Consider the following 25,913-nt stretch of genomic DNA (forward strand, 5'->3'; position numbering starts at 1 on the left):
TCTTCTGGAACTCATTAGCTTTCCCCACTGCTGCTCTGCCCGGCTCCTTCCCCATCCATCAGAGACATTGTTGTGTTAGCATGGACAGCTCATCCTCTTCATCACTGTTGTGGCACAGCAGGGCTGCAGCTTGAGATACCTGTGCTGCCTTTGTGTGGTGCTAAAGCCTCTCCAAGTGGGCTCACTGACTTAGGAAGCAACTTCCCAAATTGCCTGGTCTTGGCGTTTTCTTCCTTCACCGTGGCTTGCCCTTCCTCTTCTGTTCATGTTTTTGTTTTTCTTGGGAACATCCAGTGGTGTATTTGACCTCCTATGGGTCAGGGTAGAGCTACAGGCGTTCCTGTAGCTCCTTGCTCAGCTGTCTGGCTGCCCACACCATGCTTGTTTTCCCATGGCAGCTGACCACCTGCTGATGTCCAGCTCAGCCTCTCCACCATCCGACAGCTCGGCAGAAACCCCAGGGGCTTTAGCTCTCCTTACAAAGCGCTAACTCGATTATTGGACTTGGGATTAAAGTAAAGGCTTTGGGAGCACAGCACAGATCACAGCGTTAGTCCACTGAGACGTGTGCCTAGCAGCAGGGGTGTGTTTCCTTTGGGTTTCATATTGGATTAGAATTGCTTTCTTTTGGGGGCCAGATTGTCATTCTCAGACACTGTAGTCAGTCTTACTATCAGCCCCATGAAGACTAAATGTCTAAAGGAAGTGACAGAAATAGATCTGTTTGTTTCCAAAACAAAACCTTTTGGTCCAGAGAAAAGATACCTGCCTCTTGGGAAAGAGGAGAAAGCTCCCATCTCTCTTACTTGTCTGAGCTCAAGGTCTCTTGTCCTTTGTCTTCAACTTGTTTCCCACTGCTTATCATTTACTAGAAAAACATTCCAGCATCTGTGCAACGCTAGACCACCAAAAAAGATGAAGAAGGGATGGATGCACTGCTTCCTCTCTATTTATAGGAAGAGAGAGATGAACCAAAAATGAGATGGGAAAATTAAAATCTTTAAATATTCTGGGAGAAATGGATGGAAAAAGGGCTGCTTTCATTGTTCACATGGTCCAGGAGACTTTCTCATGAATAGCTTCATGTAACCTCATTGGCAGCTCACTCATATGACCAGGGGGATTTCTGTGTACAAACCCCCCCCTCTTGTTTTGATGTATCTTACTTGCTTAGGAAGTAACTGCTACAGCAATTGTACCTTCTTGTCCTAGCGTGTTCTTCCATCTTGGTGCTTTCTACACTCATTCTCCAGAGTAAGTTACATACCACTGTTAGCACTTCTGATCATTTCACTTGTATTCATACTCATCTTTCTACTTTAGTTTTGCACATTTCATTCTAGTCACCATTTAATAATCCTTTAAACATTGAAGACATTTCCTGTTTTCTTTGAGAACGGTAGGCTTCTCTAAGATGTCTTTTTCTCTTGTCAGATCAGTGAAATCTCTCTCAAGCTACTTTCTTGCTGTGTTTCCCCTTTTGCTGCTTTTGAAACTATTTCCAGAAGCACCACAATCTTCTCTCAGACATTCTCTGCTAATCAAGTTTTACTAGCCCTGGTGTTTGGAAAAACACATCTCCTATATTAGATGGAGACATTGCTGTAGTATTTGCTTGCAGATTAATGGTTGTTCTAGATTAAAGATTTGTACCTCATGCCCTCTGCTCTGCCATCAGAGGTTGGCTCTGACCCATTGCAAGAAAAGAAGGAATTGTTTTCAATCTGGGCTTTTGAAAGGGTGTTTCATGGCAAGGTGTTAATGTGGGAGGTGTAAGAATAGAGTGTGGTGTTGCCTTGAATGCAGTGAGGAATTTATGGCACCTGATGTAGGGTGGGAACCAAGGGCTTGTCATTGGAAGTGAGTGCAGGGTGGTCAAGAGCTTCCCATTTGTTCTTGTACCATTTTAAATGTCTCACCCCTGCACATCTAGAGTAGCATCAACCTCAACTGTGCTCTCTGCCACAAGCTCTTATATACCTCTCCTTTTGCTCATAAAATGTTTCCTAGCATTAGCTGCAAAGCCTTCCCTCAGAGCTCATCTCCTGTGATTCTGGCAGGAAGCAGCCATTTCGCAATGGCCACGCCACCAGGCCAACTTGCTGATATTTATATCTACTGGAATGGTACATGTGATGAAACACATCAATGCTTGAAACAATCATACTCTTCTTGCCATCATCTTCCTGCTCCTTCTGCTCCCTTGTCCTCGGTGAGGCTGGGGAATGCTGGCCTCTCTCCTTCTTGCATTGCCATGGCTCCCATGTGGATTACTGTACAGGAGCAGGCAAATTACTAGGTACTCTAATGAGCTGGGGCAGAGGTGGTGGTTTGAGCACTGATTCAAATGTTCCCACAGTGGAAATAACATGAATCTAGTTTGCAATTCTCAGAGTTCCTCCCTTTCCTTCTCTTCCCCCTCTGTGATATCTTGTTTCTGTTGATAATTCTCTAAATGCTGCCTTTAACAAAACCACTGTCTCCAGTCCCCAATTTCAGCTTTCCTTAGAAATACACCCGTGTGGGATCCAGCACTCAGTGTCCCTCTCAGGGTTGTGTTTGCTCTCCCTTTCTGCCCAGGGCCCTCTTATGACCAGCACTCTGTGCTTTCTCTGGCCTGCAGCTCTTCCGCTGTTGAGTTCTGTCATTTGACCACTCTGTGTGGTGCTTGATCTCCATGTTCGTCATGTAACCTCAAGCTAAAGTCACTAGGAAAAATATCCTTACTGTGCACGGACCTGTAACAATTTGATTTCAGGCTTTTGTGTCTTGGTTATTGTATACTGTGAAGGAAGATTGCTTAATATTTTCTCCAGAAAATTATGCAGTGTGGTGAATTTTTAATTTTTTTTTAGCTTGTGTCCAAGGACTATTTCAGATGTCTCAGTAAAAGGTACCTTAAAACAATAAGCCTTTTGTCAGTAGAGAGCTCAGTATTACAGGGTTCTGCATTCCCACTGAGCATTTTTAGCAGTCCATAAATTGAAAAAGGTTGAAGACCATTGTTGCAGTCAATTTGGCAAGTCATTTTCTTTGAGTTGTTACACTGCATAAATATTTTACTGTCCTGCCAAGAGCTGTTGTTCTGCCAGACATGTCATCATCTCAATGAATAATAGATCTGAGCTTCTGATCACGTGTGGTCTTAAAAGAACTTGGTGTTCCTGTGAAGCTGGGTAGATGTGCAGTTCCTAGTCCCAAGATCTCCAACTATTCTTGTTCTGTGGTCACCACACTCATCTAGTCTTGCTCTAGGTTAGAGAGTGGTACTCTTGCCTTGTGCCCTGAATAGCAGAACCTATTATATAATTAATAATTTCCAGCCATCAAGAAGGTGATAATGCTGTGCAGTGGAACAGAGATCTCTAAAGTTTTGGTAAGAAAACCCTGACACGTTACTGTTTCAGTTGCACAGTTGAGTTTATTTGTCCTTGGTCCCATTGGCTTTTACAATTCTTTGACGCAACAGAAGTTACAGGGGAAGAGAGGAGACAATTTAGCATCAACAGCTTTTTGGTTAGAAAAGAATCCAGTTGTCATGGAAATAAGCAGGTGAGATGCCACCAGCCTTTAAAGATTGAAAGAAATATTGTAATTTCTGTAAAGCCATCTGCCACTCCTGTTACACACAGCTATTGCCTGAGTCCCTCCACTAAGCTCCACTAATAGTTTAATATAGAAAAAAACCTTGATCTGCTAATTGTTCAGGGCATGCGAGTGTTCTTTTTATTGATGGTAATTGTTGGTAACTATGGTACCTACAAATGGTAACTGCAAAAGTGTGTGGCCTTTATTGCTGAAAGCTCTCCTTCTCACAAAAGCCAGGATTTTGTACACAACAAGGAGGTCATTCAAGCAGGGGGTTTGGGATATGTTAAACAGGCTCCTGTGACTGAAGTGGATAGGATAGTTCTTGAGCAGATAGGATGAGATGGGTTTGAGAGTTGGGGTACTCTTCATCCATTTTACTAATTCCCCTGGGAACATGGAAAAAGTATTTAGATTTTATCTCTTTAAAAAAATATCTCTCATATTTTCTGTTTGTTTTGTTTCCCTCAGCTTAAACACCAAAATGGATTAGTCAATTCTACATTTGTCTTCTGGTTAAATGCAAGAAATGTGTTTGGGACACCAAACCATGGAGGAATAATTAGAGAGTGAAAGTCAAACCTTTCAGACTTGTGTAGATAAGTCTTGAAGAATTTTTGTCACCTTCCTGTAACTACCAAAGTACATTTTTTTCATACACATGGGGCATTACAGTGTGGAGCATTCTCAGAAGAGCAACACTTGTGGTAGTCATTTGAAATGCTTTGTCTTAGGGAAGCTGATGGTCTTCTGTTCCCCAGGAGGAGATGAGCTTTAGAAGAGGACCCCAAGAAGACCTCTTTTTGCCTCTCTTGTGGTTCATGACAGATCTTATTGGAATGCAGGAGGGGAAAAAAAGGAAAAGAGTGAACTAGATGTCTCTTCAGTGAGAACCTCTTGGACTTGTCTCCTCGTTTGTTTATTTTGTTGTGTATTTCTTGTGTCAGAGAAGTTCTCAAGGGAATTTACCATTCAGCATTTCATGGAGAGATTAACATAAATCTGAGAGGTTTTTTTTCTGCTTTGTGTACTTCATGGCAAAGCTCCCTGGAACTTCAATTCTTTTTGTTGTTGTTGTGTGTGACTTCAGTTCCATGAACTAATATTAGTTATACAGTGAGGAGACATCTATATATAAACATGGAATTTTGTATGTTTCCATATATACTCGTGTTTCTATATATAAGCAAAATCCTTTCATAGGAATATTTAAAAATATGTGTCACATTTTGTTGTGTATTTTATGGTGGGAAAGTGTAATCGGAAAAAATGCATTTAGATCTTGTGGGACAGTAAGGTAAAATAGCTACTTGTGTGAACTGGATCTTTTTTTAGATGCAGGCACTACAGAAATAGCCAAGTGATAGCCCCTCTGTGAACTCCAAATGCATTTCCTTTTGCCAGGGCTCACTGGTCTGTTTGTCTAACCCTTGTAAGGACAGGGATGCAGTGACTGTGGCCAGGCTGCTGGCTCCTGGAAGGACGGGGACCTCCACAAATGAACCTGCTGTATGCTGAGATGCAGAGCAGTAGATCATACATGGTCCATAATATTTAGACTAAATGTGTATTTGAGCTCTACTTGGAAATACGTGGTGTTTCGACTAAATTGTACGCGGTATAAAGTCAGGGTTTCTATAATCATTTTTATTCATGGCTTTCTAGTAAATTTGTTTGGGTTTTGTTCTTTACTATTGTAAAGGAATGACAGCCTCTTCCTGCAAATGGAAATTACAGCAATATTTTGAACTTTGTCGTTTTCTGTCATTTGGAGGCTGGCATAGTCACTGCTACTGCTGTGAAGGAGGTTGCTTGTGGGAATTAGTTTTTTTGTCTATTTGTTAATATTTGGTTTGGTCGGGATTTTGTGTAGTTTGTTTTTTGATAAGTTTGTTGCTTATTTCTTTCCTTACCTGTCTTAGTCCTCCATAGCTTTAAAAGTAATTGATTTACAAAAGTTAGAAATACCATGTTTCTGTAAGTTTCATGAAAATGTGATTTGTGGGTAAGAGAGGAGATTTTTCCTATTGCTCCCTCTGAGGTAGGGCTGAGAGCTCAGCCCTGACCTGTTCTGTGCAGACAACATCACCCGGCTCTACCTGCGTTTGTGGGTGGTCTTTCTTGAGCAAACAGAAGATGCAGGAAGAAGCTGAAAAGTGGCAGACCCCAAGAAAGAGTCTGGCTGGGAATCTTTAGTTTTTCAAACTCTCGTGCCCAAGTGCATGGACATTCTCCTGTGAACTACATACAGTGACAGACATTTGTTCTGCTATTGTTAATATGCTAGATAAATATTGTTGTTTATACTATAGATTTAATTGCAAGTCCTCAGAGCCTAGCAGACTGGTTTTTTGATTGGGGTTTGTGGTGCTGTGGCGTACTCAGAATGTTTGGATTTTCAAGCAGTCACGGAAGAGAACAGTGAAGCATGTGTATTGCATGTTGCGTGACCTTGCTGTCCATGTCTCTTCTAGCAGAAGTTCGAGCTGTTTTACTTTAGTGTTTATTGGGATGTAGAAGAATTCAGCCTAATCCTAGCTAAAAATAAATAAATGCAAGGCAGAAGTTGCAGCAGTAGGACACTATTTCTCTGAGGCCATTTCCATGGTCAGAGTGTTTCAGGGATGCTGGTATTGCATTCTCAGTGTGGGTACAGTTTCATGGGCAAAGCTGTACGTATTGCATGAGTTTTAATTCACGCTCTGCCCTCACAGTGGATGCTAAACTGCCCTGTTCCAGTGGATTCAACCATGGTAATTGAGGTTGTCTCCAAACCTAGTGGAGTTATGCTTCACTGTAACTCTTGTGAGTGTTGCAGGAGTTGTTGAGTACATCACATGAATGGATTGAAGCTGTGTGTACCAGACACACAGACACTTATAAGCTCTAGCTGTCCTGAGATACCTGGATGCAATGCCATTACATGGTGTTAGTATAAGAGCTTAGACAGGTCTGTCTAAGTATTAGGCTTAGGCAAAATCAAAGAGATTCTCTAACCCACACATTTACAAACAAAGGTGAACAGCCTTAAAAAGACAGTAGAGATCTGCCCCTTGCCAGAGGAGATTAAATGAAAAAGTGTTCTGCTTAGATCAATAACCCCATTCATTCCCTGTAAGATGTTATGGCACTAAGCTTGTTCTACAGTAAAATTGTCAAAATAAACAACCTCAAAAGTCAGGGGTATTAAAGCTGGTATTTAGGTTTTTTGTGAGCTAATACATTCAGATTAGTTTTGGATGGGGCTAAAATAATGATACAGACTCCTGCAGAATAATAAAGAAAACAGGGCTGTCTCTACTACATCTTCCCTGAGCTAAGCATCATGAAAGAAATGCTATTCTCACAGAATTCCTGTTACGTCACTAAATTATTATAGCTCTTCATGTAAATATTTGACAAGGAGAATTTGAATAATATTGTAATGTAGGTGTGAGTCACATGTCATCCCCTGTCATCAATACCCAGCAGTTGGAAAACTGTTCAGTCTTTTGGAGCAAAGGAACTCTTCATCACAGCAAAAATAGCAAGTGGCAAGTTCACCAATGCAAGCTTTTAAGACTCCTTTTTCTTGTCTTCATTTATCTGCAGTGTCTTCTTGCTCAGGGGCACTTCAGCTTATCTCCAGTTCTCCCCAGTGGCTGTTGCTGATGGAGCAGGGCTTTGCTGTCTTATCTGAGAGGTTTCCTTCCTCCTTCAAGAGCTCTGGACAAACACAGCTTACCAGATGGCTATGCAGCGTGGCCCAAAAAACCCACTAATTAGATGGTTGTTCACAAATGGAAACTTTGAGAAGTTTTTGTATCAAGTTAGTAATTAAAGCTATTAATAGCATAATTGCCACGGAGATTGATCTTTGAAGTTCCCATTTCTACAGTATGACCCAGTAGTGCCGTTTTTCAGAAAATTAATCTTGCCTTTTGTGATTGAAAAGATGATGTTGTATTACTAATTGACTTGAAAATCTTACATTCATGAGTAATTGATAACTCCTAGGAACAAAGCCAGGCAATTTATATTTATTCTTAGAAAAGAGTAAGAATGCATTCAAATGTACCATCAGAATTGTCATTTTTTCAAACAAGACAGTTTCCTGTAATGTTTCCTTTTCTTGGGGATGATGAGTCAGCATTTGAAGCAATTCTTTCAACTTCTTTGCGTGATGGGCTTTAAAAGTAACACAAGATCTACTTAAATCCTTAGCAAAATGCAAAATTAGGGGTTTTCCCCTTCTCTATATATTATTGTATTATTATTTTGTAAAAACACTACAGTTTTCAGGGATTTAGATATCTGTGATGCCCAGCTCTGAAATCACAGGTGCTCTTCTGTCCTTCTGCTTTGATGTCAGACAATTCTAGTATGTCTTTGGATGGTTTAAGTTACTTCTCCCCCCCAAATCCATAACAGTTGCTGTGTTCTCGATGAGGAGGCACAGATCTGAATCCAGCTGTGATCTTTGTTATTAGCTAAAATAGCACCAAAGCAAAGTGAAAATGGGACCTATGAAAGTTTAAATCTGTTGCTCCTGTGAAGTTCTTGGTTATAGAACTCTGGGTGTGTCTTGGTACTTTTCTACATTTCGGTGTGTCATACCTTTAGTTTTTGAAAGAGTCACTTTCCAGCCAGAGGATATTCCCCCTTCCCCTCAAACTTGCTGGCAGTGTGAGGCACAGTTTTGTGGCAGCTCTTCCTGCAGCACTACCCCTCATGGGACCTGACCCAAACCAAGAGCCAGTGGGAGGAGAAGGTGGCTGTGTTTCTTGTGCCTGCAGATTGCTGCAGTGTCCTTGGAGTTGTGCTGCACGGCTGGGGAGTTGCTCTGTAATGGCAGTGTGTGAATCCTTGTGCCCGTGTTGTGTTCCAGAGAAACAAATGTGCAGTGTCAGAGCTCACTTGGCCCTGATCCTGCGCTCGTGCAAAGTCAAGGTCACTGGCACCAGTTGTGTTTTAGGGGTGTGTTTATCCCACAGCTTTGGGCACTGTACACACACGTAACTGCTCTAGGGCTTGTACAGACCCTGCTGGATAAAGGCGGTGTCACTAATTTAGAAAGTTAACAGGGTAGCTTTTTGTTAATCTTTCCCTGGCTTCTGCCACATTATAAATTCGAAAGCTTTGCACTGAGCTTGAAAAATCTGATGGCGCCATCGACCAGGCTGGGTTTGGAGCTGCTGGAATTGCAAACTGCATGTGATATAAATGGCCTGAAGTAAAACAAGTCATTAAAATAGAATATTAATGAACTAAGATGATGGTAACACAAGAACCCTTTTACATTTATATCCTAAATAGTGAACTAAAAGTAAACTATAGGTGCTGCTGCTGCTGCTGCTGCTGCTGCTGCTGCTGCTAATAATAATAATAATAATAATAATAATAATAATAATAATAATAATAAAAGAGTGTATATCCAGCCCCAATTCCTTTCACGACCTACAGTCCCAAGATGCTGCTCTTCCTTTTCAGCTCATGCTCTTTGCTCTCAGCATGTTTTAGGTCCTTATGTAAGCCTGCTGGCCTCAGCTAACCTTCTCCTAATGTCCAAACATGTTTCTGTTGTGCCTTCTAGTACTTTACCTTTGTCGGATTTAAAAATCCCGTGGTGTAGATGCCAAAATCTAGAAGCTCCCTGAATTAAACCCAGTCTGTTCTAGGAATTGAGGGAGGCAGGATTAGAGGACGGATTAGATCAGTAGGATTTTTGGCTGCAGTGATACAGAACAAGGCTGTTTCTGTCGGTGTCATGTTTTGGTTACCTGAACATCAAAGTCATCCGAGTTCATTGTTGTTTTGGATTGACTTCTATTTTTGTTGCTCATAAACACAGATCTCTCAATGTTCTTGTTTTCATTTAGTGGATTAACTCTTGGGTTGTGGTAGCAGCCTGTTGGACTGGAGGAGACTAAGGAGGTGACAGTTTCTCTCCTGAGCCCTTATAAAGTGATTAAGAAATTGTCCCCCCTAGGGAAGGGAAGGCAGAGGAAGTTGGAGTGGGAGAAGTCATAGCAGCAATGCCAAGCTGCTGGAGGAGATGCTGAGCAGACCATGGCAGACAGGGGTCATTGCTGTGGATCCCAGGCTGAAGGACACATCTCTCAAAGAATTCAGCATTCAGCCAGCAGCCAGGCCCCACCGATGCCAGAATCCAAGATCTCTCTGTCTGCTGGACTGAGGTCTGGGGAGGACCTGGAGCTCAGCAAACCCAAGGTTTTGCACTCCCTCTGCTGGCAGCACTTCTGCCGGCCAGTGCCTGCTCTTCATCCCTGAGGAATGCTGAAATCAGTGGGACCATCTTGAACAAACAGGGAAGTAATAAAATTAGTATGGCTCCTTTTTAGGGTGCTTGAACACTAAAAAAAATATCCTTGTTGATCATGATGTGTAGGTGCAAGTCAGTAAGGAGATGCATTTCTTACACTTCTTTCCAGAAGGTCATTACTTGCCTTGGGAAGTGGGGGCACAGGGGAAATTACATCAGCGTAAGTCACACTTCAGTATCTTTTGAATCCAGTGTGGAAGACTTGAACCATGACCAAGAATGACTTCAATATTATGTTTGCTTGCCTTGAATTTTATCTGAACTTTTTTGTTCTCTGTCAGTCCAAATAGTCCTAGGCCTCTCTCCAGATTCAGTATTTTCTCTTCTTGTTACCACCTCTTCTCTCAACTTTAGTTTGCTGCACTTCTGAAGTGGTTCCTTAATTTTGTTTTTAAACTTCCACCCAGTTTCTCATCTCAAGACACCAGTGTTCTGATGTCACAACCTTGTATTTAGGTTAGAGCCTCAGATAGGTGTCCAAAAATACCTGGTTTTGGGGAGAAGTTTCTTTCTCAAGTGTTAGGTTTTCCTTCTTTTGTTCTCCCACTTCAGATCCAGTGGATACTTCTCTAAGACAGAAAAATGCTTCCAGTTCTGGGAAGAAGCTTGTGTTTTTTTCATTTACTAGGCTGAACTCAGAGTTCTACCAACACTGAGAGCAGCCCAGCTAATGGTGTGCATTCTACACCCTCGTGGAGCCTGGTTATTGTTAACCCCAGCCACATTCAGCACAAATTCCCTACTGCAAAAGCACTACCTGGTTGGGAAGCATTGCCATGTAGTTCATGGCAAGGGAGTCATTAGTAATGTTCAAGGAGTTTCTGAAACTTTTTCTCTTCACTTTCCAATTTCATTTGTGATGCCTGCCTACACCTTGTAATAGTGTTCCCTAGATATTCTCACATCTGATTCCTCCCTAAGATTTCTGCTGCGTAGCAGAGCTCTGAATTGAAATTACCTTTTTTTCCTTACACCCAAATTATTTCTGGTTCCCAGCTAATTTCTTTTGCTCGTGTACCTATGGAGACTTCCCCACTTCTGATCCGAGTTGCTTGCCAGGTTGGCTTCAGTTGCAGGTAAAGCTGCCTCTTTCTAGAGCTGTGCTCTCACGTTTAGAAGCAGCAGCAAAGCAAATGAAGTTTGTCAGTGTGTGTCTCACCAAGGTCCTACCAGAGGGCAGCAGCAGAGCTGGAGCACCTACAGACTGATAGGCTGCTGTAGATGGAAAATGTTAGCTCATCGCTTCTCTTCCATCTGCCACAGGGCACTGGAGAATTATTGAGTCCTTTCAAGGAGCTTTGTCCAGTCAGGTTTTCAAAGTTGCAAGTAACTGAGCTTCTGTCGTTTCCCTTGGGAAAGTATTCCTTACAAATACAATTCTCTGTCAGGAAGTCATTCTGAAACTCTCCCTGATTTTTGCTTTTTTTGGTGTCCTCCCACTAAATGGACTTTAACACAAAGAGTCTATTTAAAGTGCTACTTTTTTATTTTCCTGTGAAGGCTGCTGTGGTTTCTAGTTAATGTTTGTACGAGACTGAGCTCTCTGGTTTAAAGGAGAATCACAGTATTCCCAATGGTTGTGCTGATACTTTCACTCATTTACTTTGAGGGTCTGGCTGATTTTCATGTGGCGATATTAAATAAATGTTAGTTATCAGGTTCCCTTCCCAAATATATATTAAAAATTATTTGTTTTGCTGCTGAAAAGAGCAAGATCTAAAAAACCTAGTCTAAACCTTCATGTTTTTGCATGAAGTTTCAAGTTTCTCTTGATTCTGTGAATGGTGTTGAGTAATGAACCCAAAGACAGTGTGCACCAGTTTGTGTGTGTGTGTTTGGAGAAAGTAGCAGTCTGATTGCCCCGCTGAAAATAACCCAAGTGAAAAAAAAATTGCAAATTTTTGCTAATAGAAGGGAGATTTAATGTCCTTGAACTGTGGTGCAGAAAAGAAATTTAGGAAAACACTTTTTACTTTGGTATAATTGCTTGCAAGCCAGGGCTACTCCAGAGGGAGTTATTTTTAATGGATAAATTATACAACATGTTTTAAAATTGATTGTTTTGAATAATGTGTTTTTGAACCTGTGAATCTCACTGACAGACCAGTGTTTACCTTTGTGCAAGTCAGTCAAAACAAAAACAGTCCCGTAAGATTAAACAGGGATATTTTTCAGAAGCACAGATTGTTAGTTAGCAAATTCAAGGGCAGCTAAACACCGCATGGGATTTTTCTCCATGTCATTGAAGGCATATTAAACAGGCTATGGCTTAAAGTTCCAGGGCACTAACCAACAGCAAACAGATTCAGATTACTGGTTTTAACAAAAACGGACTAGCCTGATGCTTGTTTTACCACAAATTGACTTAACAAGAATCTTCTGTTTTATAAATGTCTACCACAGCTTTGATTTAAAACTGATTTTTCTTTTTAATTTTTTTTTAAAGGAAACCAGGGGCCTTTAGTGTGGGGAAATAACACCTACAAATCTTCCCAGTTACTGAGTTCATAAACCTCCTTTGGCAGAAATAGAGGCATTTCAGGTTGCTTTCTCGTTGTGTAAGCTTATACACCTCTCACTGCAGGTTGTGGCTCACTGCTCAGAGACCCTAAGTTACACCTTTGCTCTCTTGCATCACTCATTCCTAGGAACCTGTGTTTGCTCTAAAACTATGTCAGCAGTACTGTAATTTTCTGCAGCATAGTCTGGCTAGTAGTATCATTTTGTTATTACATTTGGTCACATGCAAGGCCATATTATGGCACTGCAGATCAGTAAAACTTGCTGTCTTTATATATCCTTATGTACTGAAAATTTTGCAATTGTTTTAGAAATTCAGGAATGAAAGTTCAGCAATGAAGTTTGGCCTGGGATTTCAGTCAGACCTCCCTTCAAAGTCTCTTAAAATCACTGGGTAATTTTGGAAGGGACTTCTGGAGGTCATTTGGTCCAACCCCCTCTTTGGAGCAGGCCAACTTTGAAGTTGACTCAGGTCACTGAGTTTTGAATACCTCCAGAGTTGGAGATTTCACTGCCCCTCTGGGCGCCTGTTCCAGTGTTTGACCACTCTTGGGAGGAACAAGTTTTCATTATTTAAAGAGAGTCTCCATGATTGAAATTTGTGTTTATTGTCTCCCATGAGTATCTAGCTCAAAGGTCTCTAGTTTTGTGTTCTCCATAGCCTACTATGAGGTACAGAAAGACTTCTGAGTCCTTTATTTTAGCCTTTTCTTTGCGAGACTCAACCAATGCAGTGCCCTCTGCTTTTCCTCATGCATCATGGGCTCCAGCTCATCTTAGGGTCCATCCACCGAAATGTTTCAGTTTCTTCATGTCTTTCTTGTACTGGAGGACCCCAAACTGAATGCCAGCGCTGCAGGTGTGGTTTCTCAGGTGTCAAATAAAGAAGAATAATCCATTCCCTTGACCTTCCAGCTGCATGTGTGCTGATGTCAGCACACAGTTCCTTTTCACTGCTGCCGGGACACGCTGCAGACTCCTGTAGTGTGTTCACCCAGCCAGTCAGTCCCCAGTGCCAGCACATGGCATTATTTTCTACCAGGTTTATGACTTTGCATTTGCATTTATTGAACTCCGTCATGTGTCTGTCATCCCATTTCTTCTGCCTGTGTTTCTGTGGGGAAGTGGCATGTGAGAGTGGTGTGGTGGGTACAGCTCCATCCAAATGACAAAACTCTTCATGGAATCAGTTCTGTGTTTGACCAGAGCAGATCTTGAAGAGATGTTTCCATCTCTGGTTTGAACTGCTTGACAGTAATCTTGAGGTCCATGCTCTGGACATATAAATGCCTCAGGATTAAAGGGAGAATTTTCCCCCACAACATATTTTTCAAGAAATTGTCATGATACAGTAAGAGAATAAGTATTTCAGGCATTTTTTTCTTCCAGTTCTGTTCTGTGTGGTCAGTAAACCACATGGACTCCCAGGAGCTCATTCTAGGTTCACTCACTCATGCAGATTTAACTAAGCATCTTCATGTTTCTTAATTAGCTTAATAAATTAATCAGAAATTCTACAGAGCAAAACCTAAGCTGAACGGCAGGGTTTTAAGCAGTGGGATGAGAGTGGATTTATGTTTACCAAAAGTGCTTGGTGCTTTAGCTGCCTGTGAATGTAACTGAGAGATTACCATTTGTCACAACAGGTGCCATGTGCAGTACCAGCTCCACACAGGCCCTTGGTGGTGTCACTGACTGTCTCTGTACGGGGGATGCTGAGGCAGAAAGCAAACACTGCCTGCCTGTGCCCACAGAGGAGCTGTGGGTCACACATCACGTTTCTGCCTTTATTGTCAGACCTGGCAGTTTTGTAGAGCTGCCCAATTGCTAAATCTCGTTGTATCAACATTTAAAGCAAGGGTTTAATTAAAGAAACATTAATGGCATCCTTAAAGTGTGGATAGAGACTGTGGCCAGAAAATCAGTGAAGTACAGCACTTCCCATACACCTGTTTTCTATGTTTAATTTGTGTTCTGCTTTTAAAGCCCTAGGAATATTATATGCAGTCCAGATTTTCTTACCTGCTGGATATTTACTTCATTCAGCTCCTTACTGGATATGTACTGTTTGTCTTTAGCAGTGGAAAATACAAACTAAAACTGCTCTTTTTAAGTTGAATAAAATAGCATGACCATTGCCACTGGCCTGATAAAGTCTTTGAATAAAGCTGTAGCCAATTTCTGTTTCAAACACTCAGAGGAGTCATTATTTTACTTACAGGCCACTTTTACAGTTGAGCACATGCTGTGTTGTGCTCTTTTACTATGTATAAAGAGGTCTTTGCGCTCCTAGCTTTTCCTTTAGCCTTTTATGTCTTGATTACTTCCATACATGCAGGGTATTTTGCAGTCTTCTGTGGTGAGAGGGCAGCCAGTCTGGGAATGCATCTTCATAACATCTCCGTCACCACCTCTTATGTGTGCTCCACTGTCTGGTGATTTCTTGCAAATTATTGGATCTGGGTCAAAATTATCTTGCAAAGACACAAGAAATGTGATTTCCAGATCTGCTCTGTCTCATCAAATAATTTAATGATCATTGAAGCCAGTAGAAAGGAAAGAGAAAACCTGGGTCCAAAAGGCATCCTTTTAAGGGCAGCTTATTAGATTGGGATAAATACATCTGACCCCATCAAAGTGTTGGGTTGATGAAAGTCTAGAACAGGAAAACTTGACAGTCAGGAGGGAAGAAAGGTTAGTGTCACCATGTGTGTGTATAACTTGTTTCTTTTCAGCAGATAAATTCTCTGTAACATGTATTTTATTTAATAATGAGGGTAGAACTGGAGATTGATACTACCCACCAATATCGAGTGATGATGACAAGTTTCAATGGTCTTAATACTTTGGGTGATAAGTAAAAAACCCTTAAAATTGAACATTATGGCAGGACCAGAAAAAAAGTGTTTCTAGCCTTCTTTTTCATTGTAGAAAGTGCAAAATGCCTGATACCTGTACATAACTCCTGTCTTATTAGCTCACTTTGCTTAAGAGAGTAGCAGCTGGTGCATATTTTGGTCACTCATTTCTCACATTAGATGCTGTTGCTTGGATCAGAGTCCTGCAGCTGCTCAAATGGGGAGAATATAATATATTTTAGTGATGCTTCATTCTTGGTGGGGACCACTCTGGTGGGAAAGGCATGCAACTTGTTTTGTGGATGAAACTTGCGCCCTACTTCCCATTGTATTCCAGCTCCTCAGGTCCTTCCCAGGCCCATTTTCATAAATCTCTGACGTTGCTTGTAGATGGGTTCAGGACTCCATTGTAAGAAAAAAATTTTCAAATTTCATCACCTAGTTCAGCATTGTCATAGGCAGTGCAGAAGTGGAGGAAAAGGCTGGAATTTGATGATTTTTATTAAGGCTGAAGCATGAATGGATAGCATGGTGTTTTGGCGTTTTTGATTGGTTTGTTTGTTTAATTTAACCCATTTCAACAGATCTTACCACTTACTAATATTAGCACCTGAATAGGCATATGCTAATGAGCTGCTGTGGTCTTCTCCTGAGGGGTTTTGGGGTAAGGGTAGCTCCTCCCCGATAGAAACGGTTCTTGAAGGAGTAATGTTTGACTTGAAAGCAAATATACTAATATCTGAGCAGGCACTGGGAAATAAATTAGAATATTTGTTTTGTCTGTGTAATTTTTTTTTTGTGCTGCAGTTCTTATTTAATATTGCTATGTTGAAAGGATATAATTGGAGTACTATATTACGGGGGAATTGCAGTAATAATAGCACTCAGATCATTCACATTTTTCTAAAGTCACTTTAATGCTGTTCATTGAGCAGTAGAAAGAGCTGGAAGTTTTGCAAGGAATGCAGAGAAATAAAACCTGTAAAACCTGGCACAGTGAAAGACTTTCAGTACAATATGAATGTTGATACTTCAAAAATCACAAATCATCTTTCTATTAATTCGCTGTAGAATAAGGCCTCCTCAAGATAAGACTCAGCAGTGCTGTGTAGTTGGTATTTAAAGTATGTCCATCTGCATCTAAACGAGTAGCTCCAAGACAATCAGATTATGCAGTAGTTACTTTGGTGAGAATATCGCCTAAGTGGAATGGAAACTTCATTTTGAGTCTAATATTAGACCCTGCTTTGGAAAATTCCTTTTAAATGATCACAAGCTGGGAATAGCAAAAGAATTTAACTTTCGACAGACAGCATTCACCAAGAATTTGTTTTTAACTGCTTATGTTGGGTCCCTGGGAAAGCAGATGTGAAAAACTAACCAAAGTGAATTGACTTGACCTGATGCAATGTTTATATCAGTAGTTGATAAGTTTTCCTCCCTCGTCTAATTTGTTCAGGATATTTTCATTCTTTAAGCATGAGTAAGTCTGGGTTGGAATAGTTTGAATGCTTGTTAGTCTAATAATCTGAATCTTAAAACAGGCAGACATTATTGCCTATAAAGGGGTCTAAGCGAAGTTGAACTGTTTTGGTTGTCTTCCACAGTTGGGGATAAGTATAATTTTTTAGACCAGCAAAGAAGAGTGTGAGACGCTGTTTCTTACCTCCTGATAGTTCAGAAAGCTTACTGATGTCTGTGTGCTTGTACTGCAAAATGCCACTTACATTTGGTGGACCCTTTGAATGACAGCTGCCAACCAAAGGTATCAAGGCCAGTTTGAAGGGTCATGATGACGATGATGATATTCTTACCATCATTATTCCTAAGGCAGAAAGGATATTAGGAATTCATTGTGAATGATGCACAGCTCAGGAATCTTTAGAACTACTGCTAAATCTCTGCTTTTCTCTTTGTTGATCAGACAGTTGCTTTGAATAAATTAATTAATTCCTAAATGAGGTGTCATCACCCTATATGGAGAATATACAAATAAATTATTTTTGAGGAAGAGAGAGGAAAAAGAGGAGCTGATGGATGGGGCTGACTCTTCCCTAGCTCTATCCTGTCCCTGTGCTTCTGTGGTTTGGTCATTGTTAGTGTTTTTATCAGACTTGAGGAAAACATCCATGGGATCTCACTGCTAAGGAGGGTTCAGCCTGGCCTTCTCTGCCAATGCATGAGACAAGAAGCAGAACAGCAAGATAGTATGATGAATTCAATGCCAGGGCAACAATTTTGCTGGGAAAGACATCATAACAAGAACACTGATTTCTTTAGCTCTCTTTCAGAGCATAAGGTGGATTTATGTGATGCAGGAATGTGTATCTCAGACAGAAATCAGATTATGACTTTAAGCATCTGTTAAACTTGCCCCTTAAACTTTTTTCATAAAGCCTGACACCAACCTTTTTGTCTTTTTATCTATACCTGCATGTCTCTGCTTCTGCTGTCATTTCTTCTGATCATTCAGAAATTCCTAAAATGTCTAAATTGCTGATCTGTCTCCTTGCAGGCAAGTCTCACCTGGCTATAGTGCAAAGAGTAAACAATGAAGGAGAAGGGGATCCTTTTTATGAAGTCCTGGGAATTGTCACTTTAGAAGATGTGATTGAAGAGATCATCAAGTCGGAAATTCTGGATGAAACAGATCTATACAGTAAGTAGAAATATTTGCAGTTTGTTTGTAGATGAGAAGAAAGACTCCATCCAGGAACAGATGTATTTATACCTGTGTTTTGAGAGATGTTACTGTGCTGATTTAAAATCTCAGTAGTCAAATTGTTGAAGAAGTTGCCGTAACAAAATGACCTGCAGATCCCTCAGATGGTCAAAGTAATTTTTGTTTATGCAGCATAGGAACCTCACTCTTTAGGCTTTGTTAATACAGAAGCAGGACAAATTTCTTTATTTGATCCTTTTACCAGGGAGGTTTACATCTGCAACAATCTGCTCTCTCCTGTCAGCTGTTCACCGCTGAGGCTTGTTAAACCTTTCTGTTACAGTGATTGTGATCTCCCACATTTTCCCCTATTGTCCCTCTGCCTCAAGGGACTGTAGTCCATGTACTACCATACTTCAGCAAGAGGCAGGCCAATACCATGCCTCAAGAAACAGGAATGGAGTCACTTTAGAATATCTGTCACTCATTGAGAAATCTTGAGAATGGAAAATCTTCCTCAAGGCTGAAAACCAGCCTGTCCTAAATGCCTTCCCTTTTTATCACTAAGCACAACTCCTTTCTTCTTTGTGTTAATGTCTATTGAGGAAGATGATGCTGCAGGTCAACCACTACCTGGGACTTGAGAGATCTGGACCCTTTTCTTTCCCAGAATAAAGCTTGGCCAGTTACCTAATGTGTCTCCCTGCATCTGCACAATCTGGCCTGTGCATACAGGACTTCCTTTCAGTCATTCTTCATCTGTCTTATCTGCAGTTTGATCACTTGCTGGCAGATGCTATTTTTCACCATGTGTTTGCATGCAGCACAAGGATGTCTCCAGATTCTATTATAGTAGAAATAATAATTTTAAGTATCTTTAACACTGTCCAGCTCTCCTTTGCTTTCTTTCTCTTTCCTCATGGAAGGGATCGGAATGTTTCTACAGCATTTTTTCAGGCCAACCCAAGCGTCTTCTATCCTCCCTCCAAGCCAAATGCCCAATGAGCACTTTATACTGTGGGATAAACTTGTTTTTACCTGAAGTGCTTTCTGTACCTAGTCAGCATTTTATCAGTGTTTATGTACCCAAATGTTCATGTAAATCACAGTTGTGTTTCACCATGTGCTGAACAGTCTAATTACTATGTAAATCACAGAAGTCCAGTTAGTATTGATTTCTTTTCAAACCTTCACAAATGAATTGTTGGGCTAATCAGTTACAACATAATGCTTTTGCAGTACAAAACTTCCTTTTGTACTCCAAAAAGATCCTATCTTTACATTTGAGATATTTACATCCCTCTGTGAGGGAAGACACTGCATATGCTTTCAATTTTCCTCCCTGCCTTGTTTGTTAAGAGAAAACACATAGATCATGCTGTGTTGTTCTTCAGGACAAAAAAAAGCTTTGCCAATAGGATGTTAGAGGGCAAGGAAATGAAAATTTAATTTTAATTTTACTACTTGAAGGCTTCCTATATTAACAAAATAGAGCTGGTGAACATTGAGTTCACTTGAAACTCTCCTTCCTGGGATAATTTTATTGAAAATTCCTCATTCAGATCAGGAAGGAAACTTCCTAGGCTTCCTGGAGGATGCAGGAAACTTTTGTGGGTGACTCCTACTAAGTACCATGAAGAACTTCTAATTTTTTTATGAAGCACTGGAGGTCATTCCACTGTTTAGACTGAAGGATACTGTAGCAGTAAGGGAGAGAGCAGAAATCCCAAGAAGCTTGGAGGATCACAGGAAGTGTGAGAGGGTTTGGACTTGGGCAGTCAACCTCCAGTTGGTTTGGTGATGAGAACATGTATGAGAACATAGGTTTATTGAAGGTACTTTATTGCCCATGATATGTTAAGGCAGGTTATTTTTGGTGCTGCTATCACAGTGTCACTGTTAGTAACCCCACCTCTGAGTCTGTTCATTATTATAGCAGTCTGTCTTGCTCAGCTCAGAGCAAGTCAGCTTGAAACCCTTGGACTGATTTGCGCTGTACTAGGTGTTTACTTTGAAAAAGAGCTTTTGAAAAATTCTGGCAGTGTTGTTACACTTTGTTCTGAAGTTTTAAAAATGTTTTGTTTTGCTTTGATGGAAACTTGAAATTTGATGAAATGACTGACCTTAGTGTTGGAGCTGTGCCTTTCTGTTGTTTCCATTAAAAACCATTTGTACTGTGTTAAGGTGGAAGCAATAGTATATTTACAGTTTTTTGCTGAAAGCTGCTCTCACTGCTGAACTCTGCAGCTGAATTTCTGGAGGGTGACAAATAAATGTGTGTTATGTCTTCATGTGGCTCTATTCTGCTGTGGCTTGCAGAGATGTTGGGAGCAAGGAGAAGATGGGAGCAGGAAAAATTATTAAATATGTTTGACACATTAATATCTGGGTAGACTGAGTACTTCTTTGTACTGGGGATGCTGAAAGGGTGGATAGATGATATTGCTGTCATGACACATAACACATTTCAGCCCATGTCATGATGAAGAGCTGCCAATGTGTTTGGCTCTTAGTACTGGAAAGTTGTAGCATTTTTTCATGGTTGGCACACTACAGGAATCTGTCCTGTGCTACCATGGCTCTAGCCATGGTAGGAGAGCATTTCTCAGCTTTCCCAGAGGCCCAAGAGAGAAAGCTGTATATACTGTGTTAGGCTGCACAGACTGCTTGCTCCTTCTGGTCCAGGTTTGACTGGTGGCCTGTCTTATTTAGCTCTTTCTGCTTGAAGATGAGTTTCATCATCTCTGTCATGTCTGGAGCTTACTGCAGATGTCTGCTCTGTCCTAAAGACAAAAAGCACAGAGAGCAAGGACTTTCCCCAGCAATTGCCTGGGTGCATTTGCAGTGCCTGTCAATCTGCCTGCCTCTCCAACTGAATGGGTGATCTGAGGTTTGAACTGCCTGCTCTGTAGCTGTCTCCAGCCCAAGCAGGCTTCTTCAAGGAAATTAATGCAAGAATTCATTATGTTATGCATCAGGCATCAAAGTTCAGGATTATTACAAGAGATATCACAGCCTTAATTTTGTTTTGACCACTCATCCTCTGGAGTTCTCTACCTCAGCCCAGAGTTCATGGTCAGGCTTGTTGCCTGTGATTTGAAGGAGAAATCTAAATATGCCCAGAACCTACTGAAGATATCTCACCAGAAGTTGTAGTGAGAATATCCCTTATGCATCTCATTGTTCATGTTGCAAAACCAAACAGCATCTCAGCACTCTGTAAGCAGAGATCACTTCAGCATGCCAAGATAACTTCAGTGCCCACATCTCCATCTCACTTACTGGAGAAAGGACAGACAGGAAATACCTGGTTCAGATTCAATTACATTGGTCACAATCCAGTCCATGGTTCTTATGTCTTACAAGAAGCTCAAAAGTTGTTTGGATAGCAAAGAACAATTTAAGACCATCCCTTGCAAAAATAAGCCAAGATAATGGCTTTAAGCCATGTGGCTCTGCTATAACCATGTAACATTTTTCTTGAGGGAAGGTTTTTGGATAAGCTGCCAAGGAAAAAAATAGGAGGAGTTGAAATTGCCCATCATTTGAGTTAGAGCCTGAGTCTCTTACCTTGATGACCATTATGGACAGGAAGATTTAAGGCATCTTCCCATTGTATGATGCTGGTCTTGTTTTCAAGTACCAGTAGTGCAGTGTGAAGCCTGCAGTGTTACAGCTCTTTCAGAGGAAAGGCACAGAGATGTTTCCCTGTCCCAGGGCCAACACTTATACTTGTGATATTTGCCTCCCTGAAGAGAGCAATGATGGAGCTTCTTGTGAGAAAACACCTCAGATACAGTGCTTTAAAAATAACATTCTCTGAGCTTTTCAGAAAAAGCAGTTTATATTCTTATCTCTTACAAGAGGTAGGACCTACTGAGAGCTTCTAGGCAACTTTTTTTCTTACTAATTTTCCATTGCTTTGGTATGCATCGTTCCTTTAGCTGAAAATATAGATAAGGTCTGTCTCAAACTATATTCCTAAGGCAGGGATTGTTTTTAGTCTGTAGCCACTCCCTTCAGTGGTTTCTATTCCTGCATTTGGAAGAGAAACTGCAGTCCCTGATGTAGTCCAAGTCTTGGGTAAAGTACTACTAGGGTAAGAGGCTTCTGCTTTCAAAGAGGAAAAGGGGCATGGGTCATCATTGTTCTTCTCCATGTGCCTGGGAACAAGTATCTCAAGCTTTCTAATTTGCACTACTCACAGACTATGCTCTAGATGTCTCAAATAGGTAAATTACTGCCAGTACAGTATTGCTGTTGAGTCTGCAATAGTCATGTAGTGGAGGCATGTTCCTGGAAGCTGAGGATCTAGATGTACTCATGTCTAAAAGACTAGGTGATTTGGGAAAATTTAGAAGCCTATAAATTACCAGTATTGTGTGTTTCCAAGCCTCAAACTCAGCCACTCTGAGCCTTATGTAGTCTGTAGCATATATTTGGACTTGTAAAGGACTCCAGATCTCAGTGGCTTCCAGTGCATCACTTTATTCATCTTTGCATGTATCACTCGAAATCTGAAAAAGCACCTGGGAGTATGTGCAGTTTCACAGTGTCAGCTTCACCTACAACTCTTTGTGTGCCTGCCCAAGTCCTGTGCCAGAGCTGCCTGTGATCCCTCAGAAGTCCAGTTATTTTACACTAGTGGGCTAAGGGGCTGATAGACAAGTAGCTGCAGTATTCTTAGGATCTTCCCCCTCCAAGGCCCTAGAACCTGAGCTGTGTCTCTGAGGGGCTCACAGGAATTGCCTAAACACTTGGGTTTCCTGCACTCTGTGGGGCTCAGAGCTGTCTGACAGCATTCTGCTGCTTATAGGCACTGCCACCCTACATGTGGTGTCACCAGAGAGGAGCAGCACCCTACCATCTGAGCAGAGACTCTTCTCCCTGGAACCGATGTATACCATACCCCAATGTACCTGTAGCTGTCCACCTACCTGGTTTCCTAAACATTTTGGGGCATCAGCCCAGGGGGTGGATGGTAATTCTTGGGTTGTTTGTGTCTCTTTCTTGTTGTCTTCCACAAATGCAGATTTCTCACCACAGAGCCTGTTTTAAGATGCAGATGAACCAAGTGGCAAGTTTTTAGCTGAATAAAGGACAGGAGTCCAGGATCACTAGCAGGCAAATAGCTATATCTGAATTTCTGAAGCTATTCTGTACTTTATTCTGGCTTCAGTGCCTGTAAAGTGGCCAGAGATTCCCACCTCCAGGCTGTGTACCTTGCCAGCTTTTACTGAAGTTCAGGCAAGACAAAAGAAACTGCATATACCAGACAATGGGAATACTTCAGCCAAAGGCATACAGATTTTGCCACAGCTGTGCAAAGTCACTGAAGCCAATGGTAGAGCAAAAGAAATAACTTATTGTCTATTTCTTCTGTGTATGTGCTGGGAATTTTCTACAGAATATATATGTAAAAAACAGCTATCACAGCTACGCTTGTAAAACAACACCTTTTAGTGTTTAGTAGTACTGAGCAGGACTTCTCCCTGCCTGAAGTGTAACACACAGAGCTGCTCTGCAATCAGGTGTTTGCAAGCAGAGACTTTCCCCTGACCAAGGTGACAAAGATGTGACAGAGGCTGGGGTGCCTGGCTGTGCAGGACAGGGGCCCATGGCCACACAGCTCCTGGCTGTCTGTGGTTTGGGCTGTGTGATGGTGAGCTGGGCTTTGCAGAGGGGTCTTCCTGCACCTTGTGCTCCGCGTGGCCACCCTGGCTGACTCCGGCCAGCGCGGTTCATGTTGGACCCCGTTCTAACAGAAATCGCTTCCTTCCTTTCTTCTCCCACCCTCCCTTCCCCAGCTGATAACAAGACGAAAAAGAAAGTAGCTCATCGGGACAGGAAGCAGGACTTCTCTGCCTTCAAGCAGACAGACAGCGAGATGAAGGTTAAAATATCACCGCAGCTCCTCCTGGCAATGCACCGGTTCCTGGCAACAGGCAAGTGCGGGTTATCTCTTTTTGTGATCATGCCAGAGCCTCGGAGGCAGTTTGTCAGCAAAGGCCGGTGAGGTGGGTGGGACAGTACAGGCGGGAAGGGAGGCTGGATTCTGGGGTGACAAATAATGCCACTGTTGTGTTTTTCTTTTTAAATTCTCTCCTCTCCTGTGTTCAGTGTCGGCATGAACCCTCTGAGACATATACCAGGGGTGGACCAGTAACTTTAAATTGGTCTGAAAGGTAAGGATGAATGCCAAGTGCCGCACTGCATGTCTAGAGTCCGTCAGATTAACGACTAGCAAGTACACCCCATTAGGAAGAGCTCAGGGAACAAACCAAAGAGGACTCGATACCACTGGCCAGCTGGCTGTAATTGCACTCTGGCGCCTTCTCCAGAAAGAGATGCTGGACTTTTTGCAGGAAGGTCTAAACCTGTTCCATGAGGCTTTATGACTCCAAGTGAAAAACTCTCCTGACACATTTAATGCAGACTGCACAGGTGGTTGAACTGTACTCTTTAAAATGGATTTCTGTCTGGCTTGTGTGACCTCCGTTGATGACTTCAGAGGTTTCAGAGGACAGTTGTCTCCATCCCAGAACACCTTGATGTTTTAGCCCTTGGGTGGGCAGTCTGGCAGAGAGACCAGGGCCTTGAATGGTTTCTTGCAGCTGGTATTGCCTTTCGTCGTAAACTTGGTCCTTTCACCTCAGAGATGAGGCCTTTAAACAGGAGAGCTTGTGGAAAAATGCCTTCCTATTGCTTGTGCTGTCTCTCTGACATATAAAGACTTCCCACATGCAGGCCTTTCAGATGGTCATCTTTCGCTGCCGTGTTCAACATATATTTGTGGGTGGAAAATTTATAAAGTTGCTTTGTCTGAAGTTTGCCAGCTCCACTTGGAAGTTAGTACTTCCCCTCCTCTAAGATGCAGTAACTGCCTGCCTAGATGCTCCTAGTCTGTCTTCATGCTTTATTTTGCCTCTGTGACTTGAAAGAAATATGTACATGATCGGTTATCACATCTCAGCTGAGGGGCAGTAATTCCTTAGAAGGCTCGGATTCCTACGGCTCATGTGCACATGAGCGTGTCCTTGGTGAAAGGAAGCAGTTCAACAGGAAGATGTGGATTTAACAGCAAGCAAGGCGTTGGTGTAGTGTACAAGACTCGATGGAGTTCCATAAACACCTGCTCAACAGACATAGTCTTACAGTGCTGCTTCTCTACTTGTTTTGTGGATGAAAGGATTGTGTAGCTTAAATACAGGTCTGTCCGTGAAGCCACTGCTAAAAAAGATGAAAGCTACAGTTCTGGTTTCTCTGTTCTAAATTGAGAATAGTATCTTTAGCAGATGATGGGTTGTTAATTGTCCTGTTCTGAAATGAGGTGTTGGGAAAGCTTATCAATTTGCATGTGTAATTCTCGTCATCCCTGGTTTACCTCTCCCACAAAAGGATGAGCTTTTCTACTTCAAACAGCTCCCGCTGGAAACACTGAAGATCAAGTGGATAGGGATTGTGTTCTGTGTGTCAGGCATTAATCCCACATGGTTTGAACTGACCTGTACTTTCTCTCACTTTGAGTAATAACTCTTCCCATATGAACCATGGCAGCCCCAGTCGTGTAGAGCATCTCTCTAGAGCAACTTTCTAGGCCCCAGGCAGTAATTAATTATTTTATTTTATTTTAATAAAGTGCAATAAATGCAGTGACTTCAACAGCTTTAGGGAAGGAAAAACAAATTCAAATGTTTTCTGTGCCCCAGCTGTAAAGCTCTTCCATTTATACAACTCTGTGACTCAGAACTATCAAAAGGGCAAGACCATCTTTTTCTTTTCCCTTTCAGATGAAGACATTATTTTTGGTTCTTTTGAAAAATACTTCAGTAATGGAAGTTGGGGTGTTACTGTGTTTTTCCCTTCCCCTTTACAAACCTAACAGTCTCAAAAGACAGGAAACCTGCAATTCCATAATGGATTTCTCTGCATTTGTTTGTCTTTTATAGGCAAATGCTTATTA

General features: G+C 41.6%; 1 protein-coding gene across 1 annotated transcript in view; it reads left to right on the top strand.

Moving 5' to 3' along the window:
- The window catches only part of CNNM2 (cyclin and CBS domain divalent metal cation transport mediator 2), a 118,492-nt gene that overhangs the window by 73,103 nt on the left and 19,476 nt on the right, over positions 1 to 25,913 (top strand). The window contains 2 exon segments of the mRNA XM_015633467.2: positions 17,804 to 17,947; positions 23,758 to 23,895. Of these exon segments, the coding sequence (XP_015488953.1) occupies positions 17,804 to 17,947; positions 23,758 to 23,895 (282 nt within the window).

Source organism: Parus major, chromosome 6, assembly GCF_001522545.3.
Source record: "Parus major isolate Abel chromosome 6, Parus_major1.1, whole genome shotgun sequence".
In the NCBI taxonomy this organism is placed as follows: domain Eukaryota; kingdom Metazoa; phylum Chordata; class Aves; order Passeriformes; family Paridae; genus Parus; species Parus major.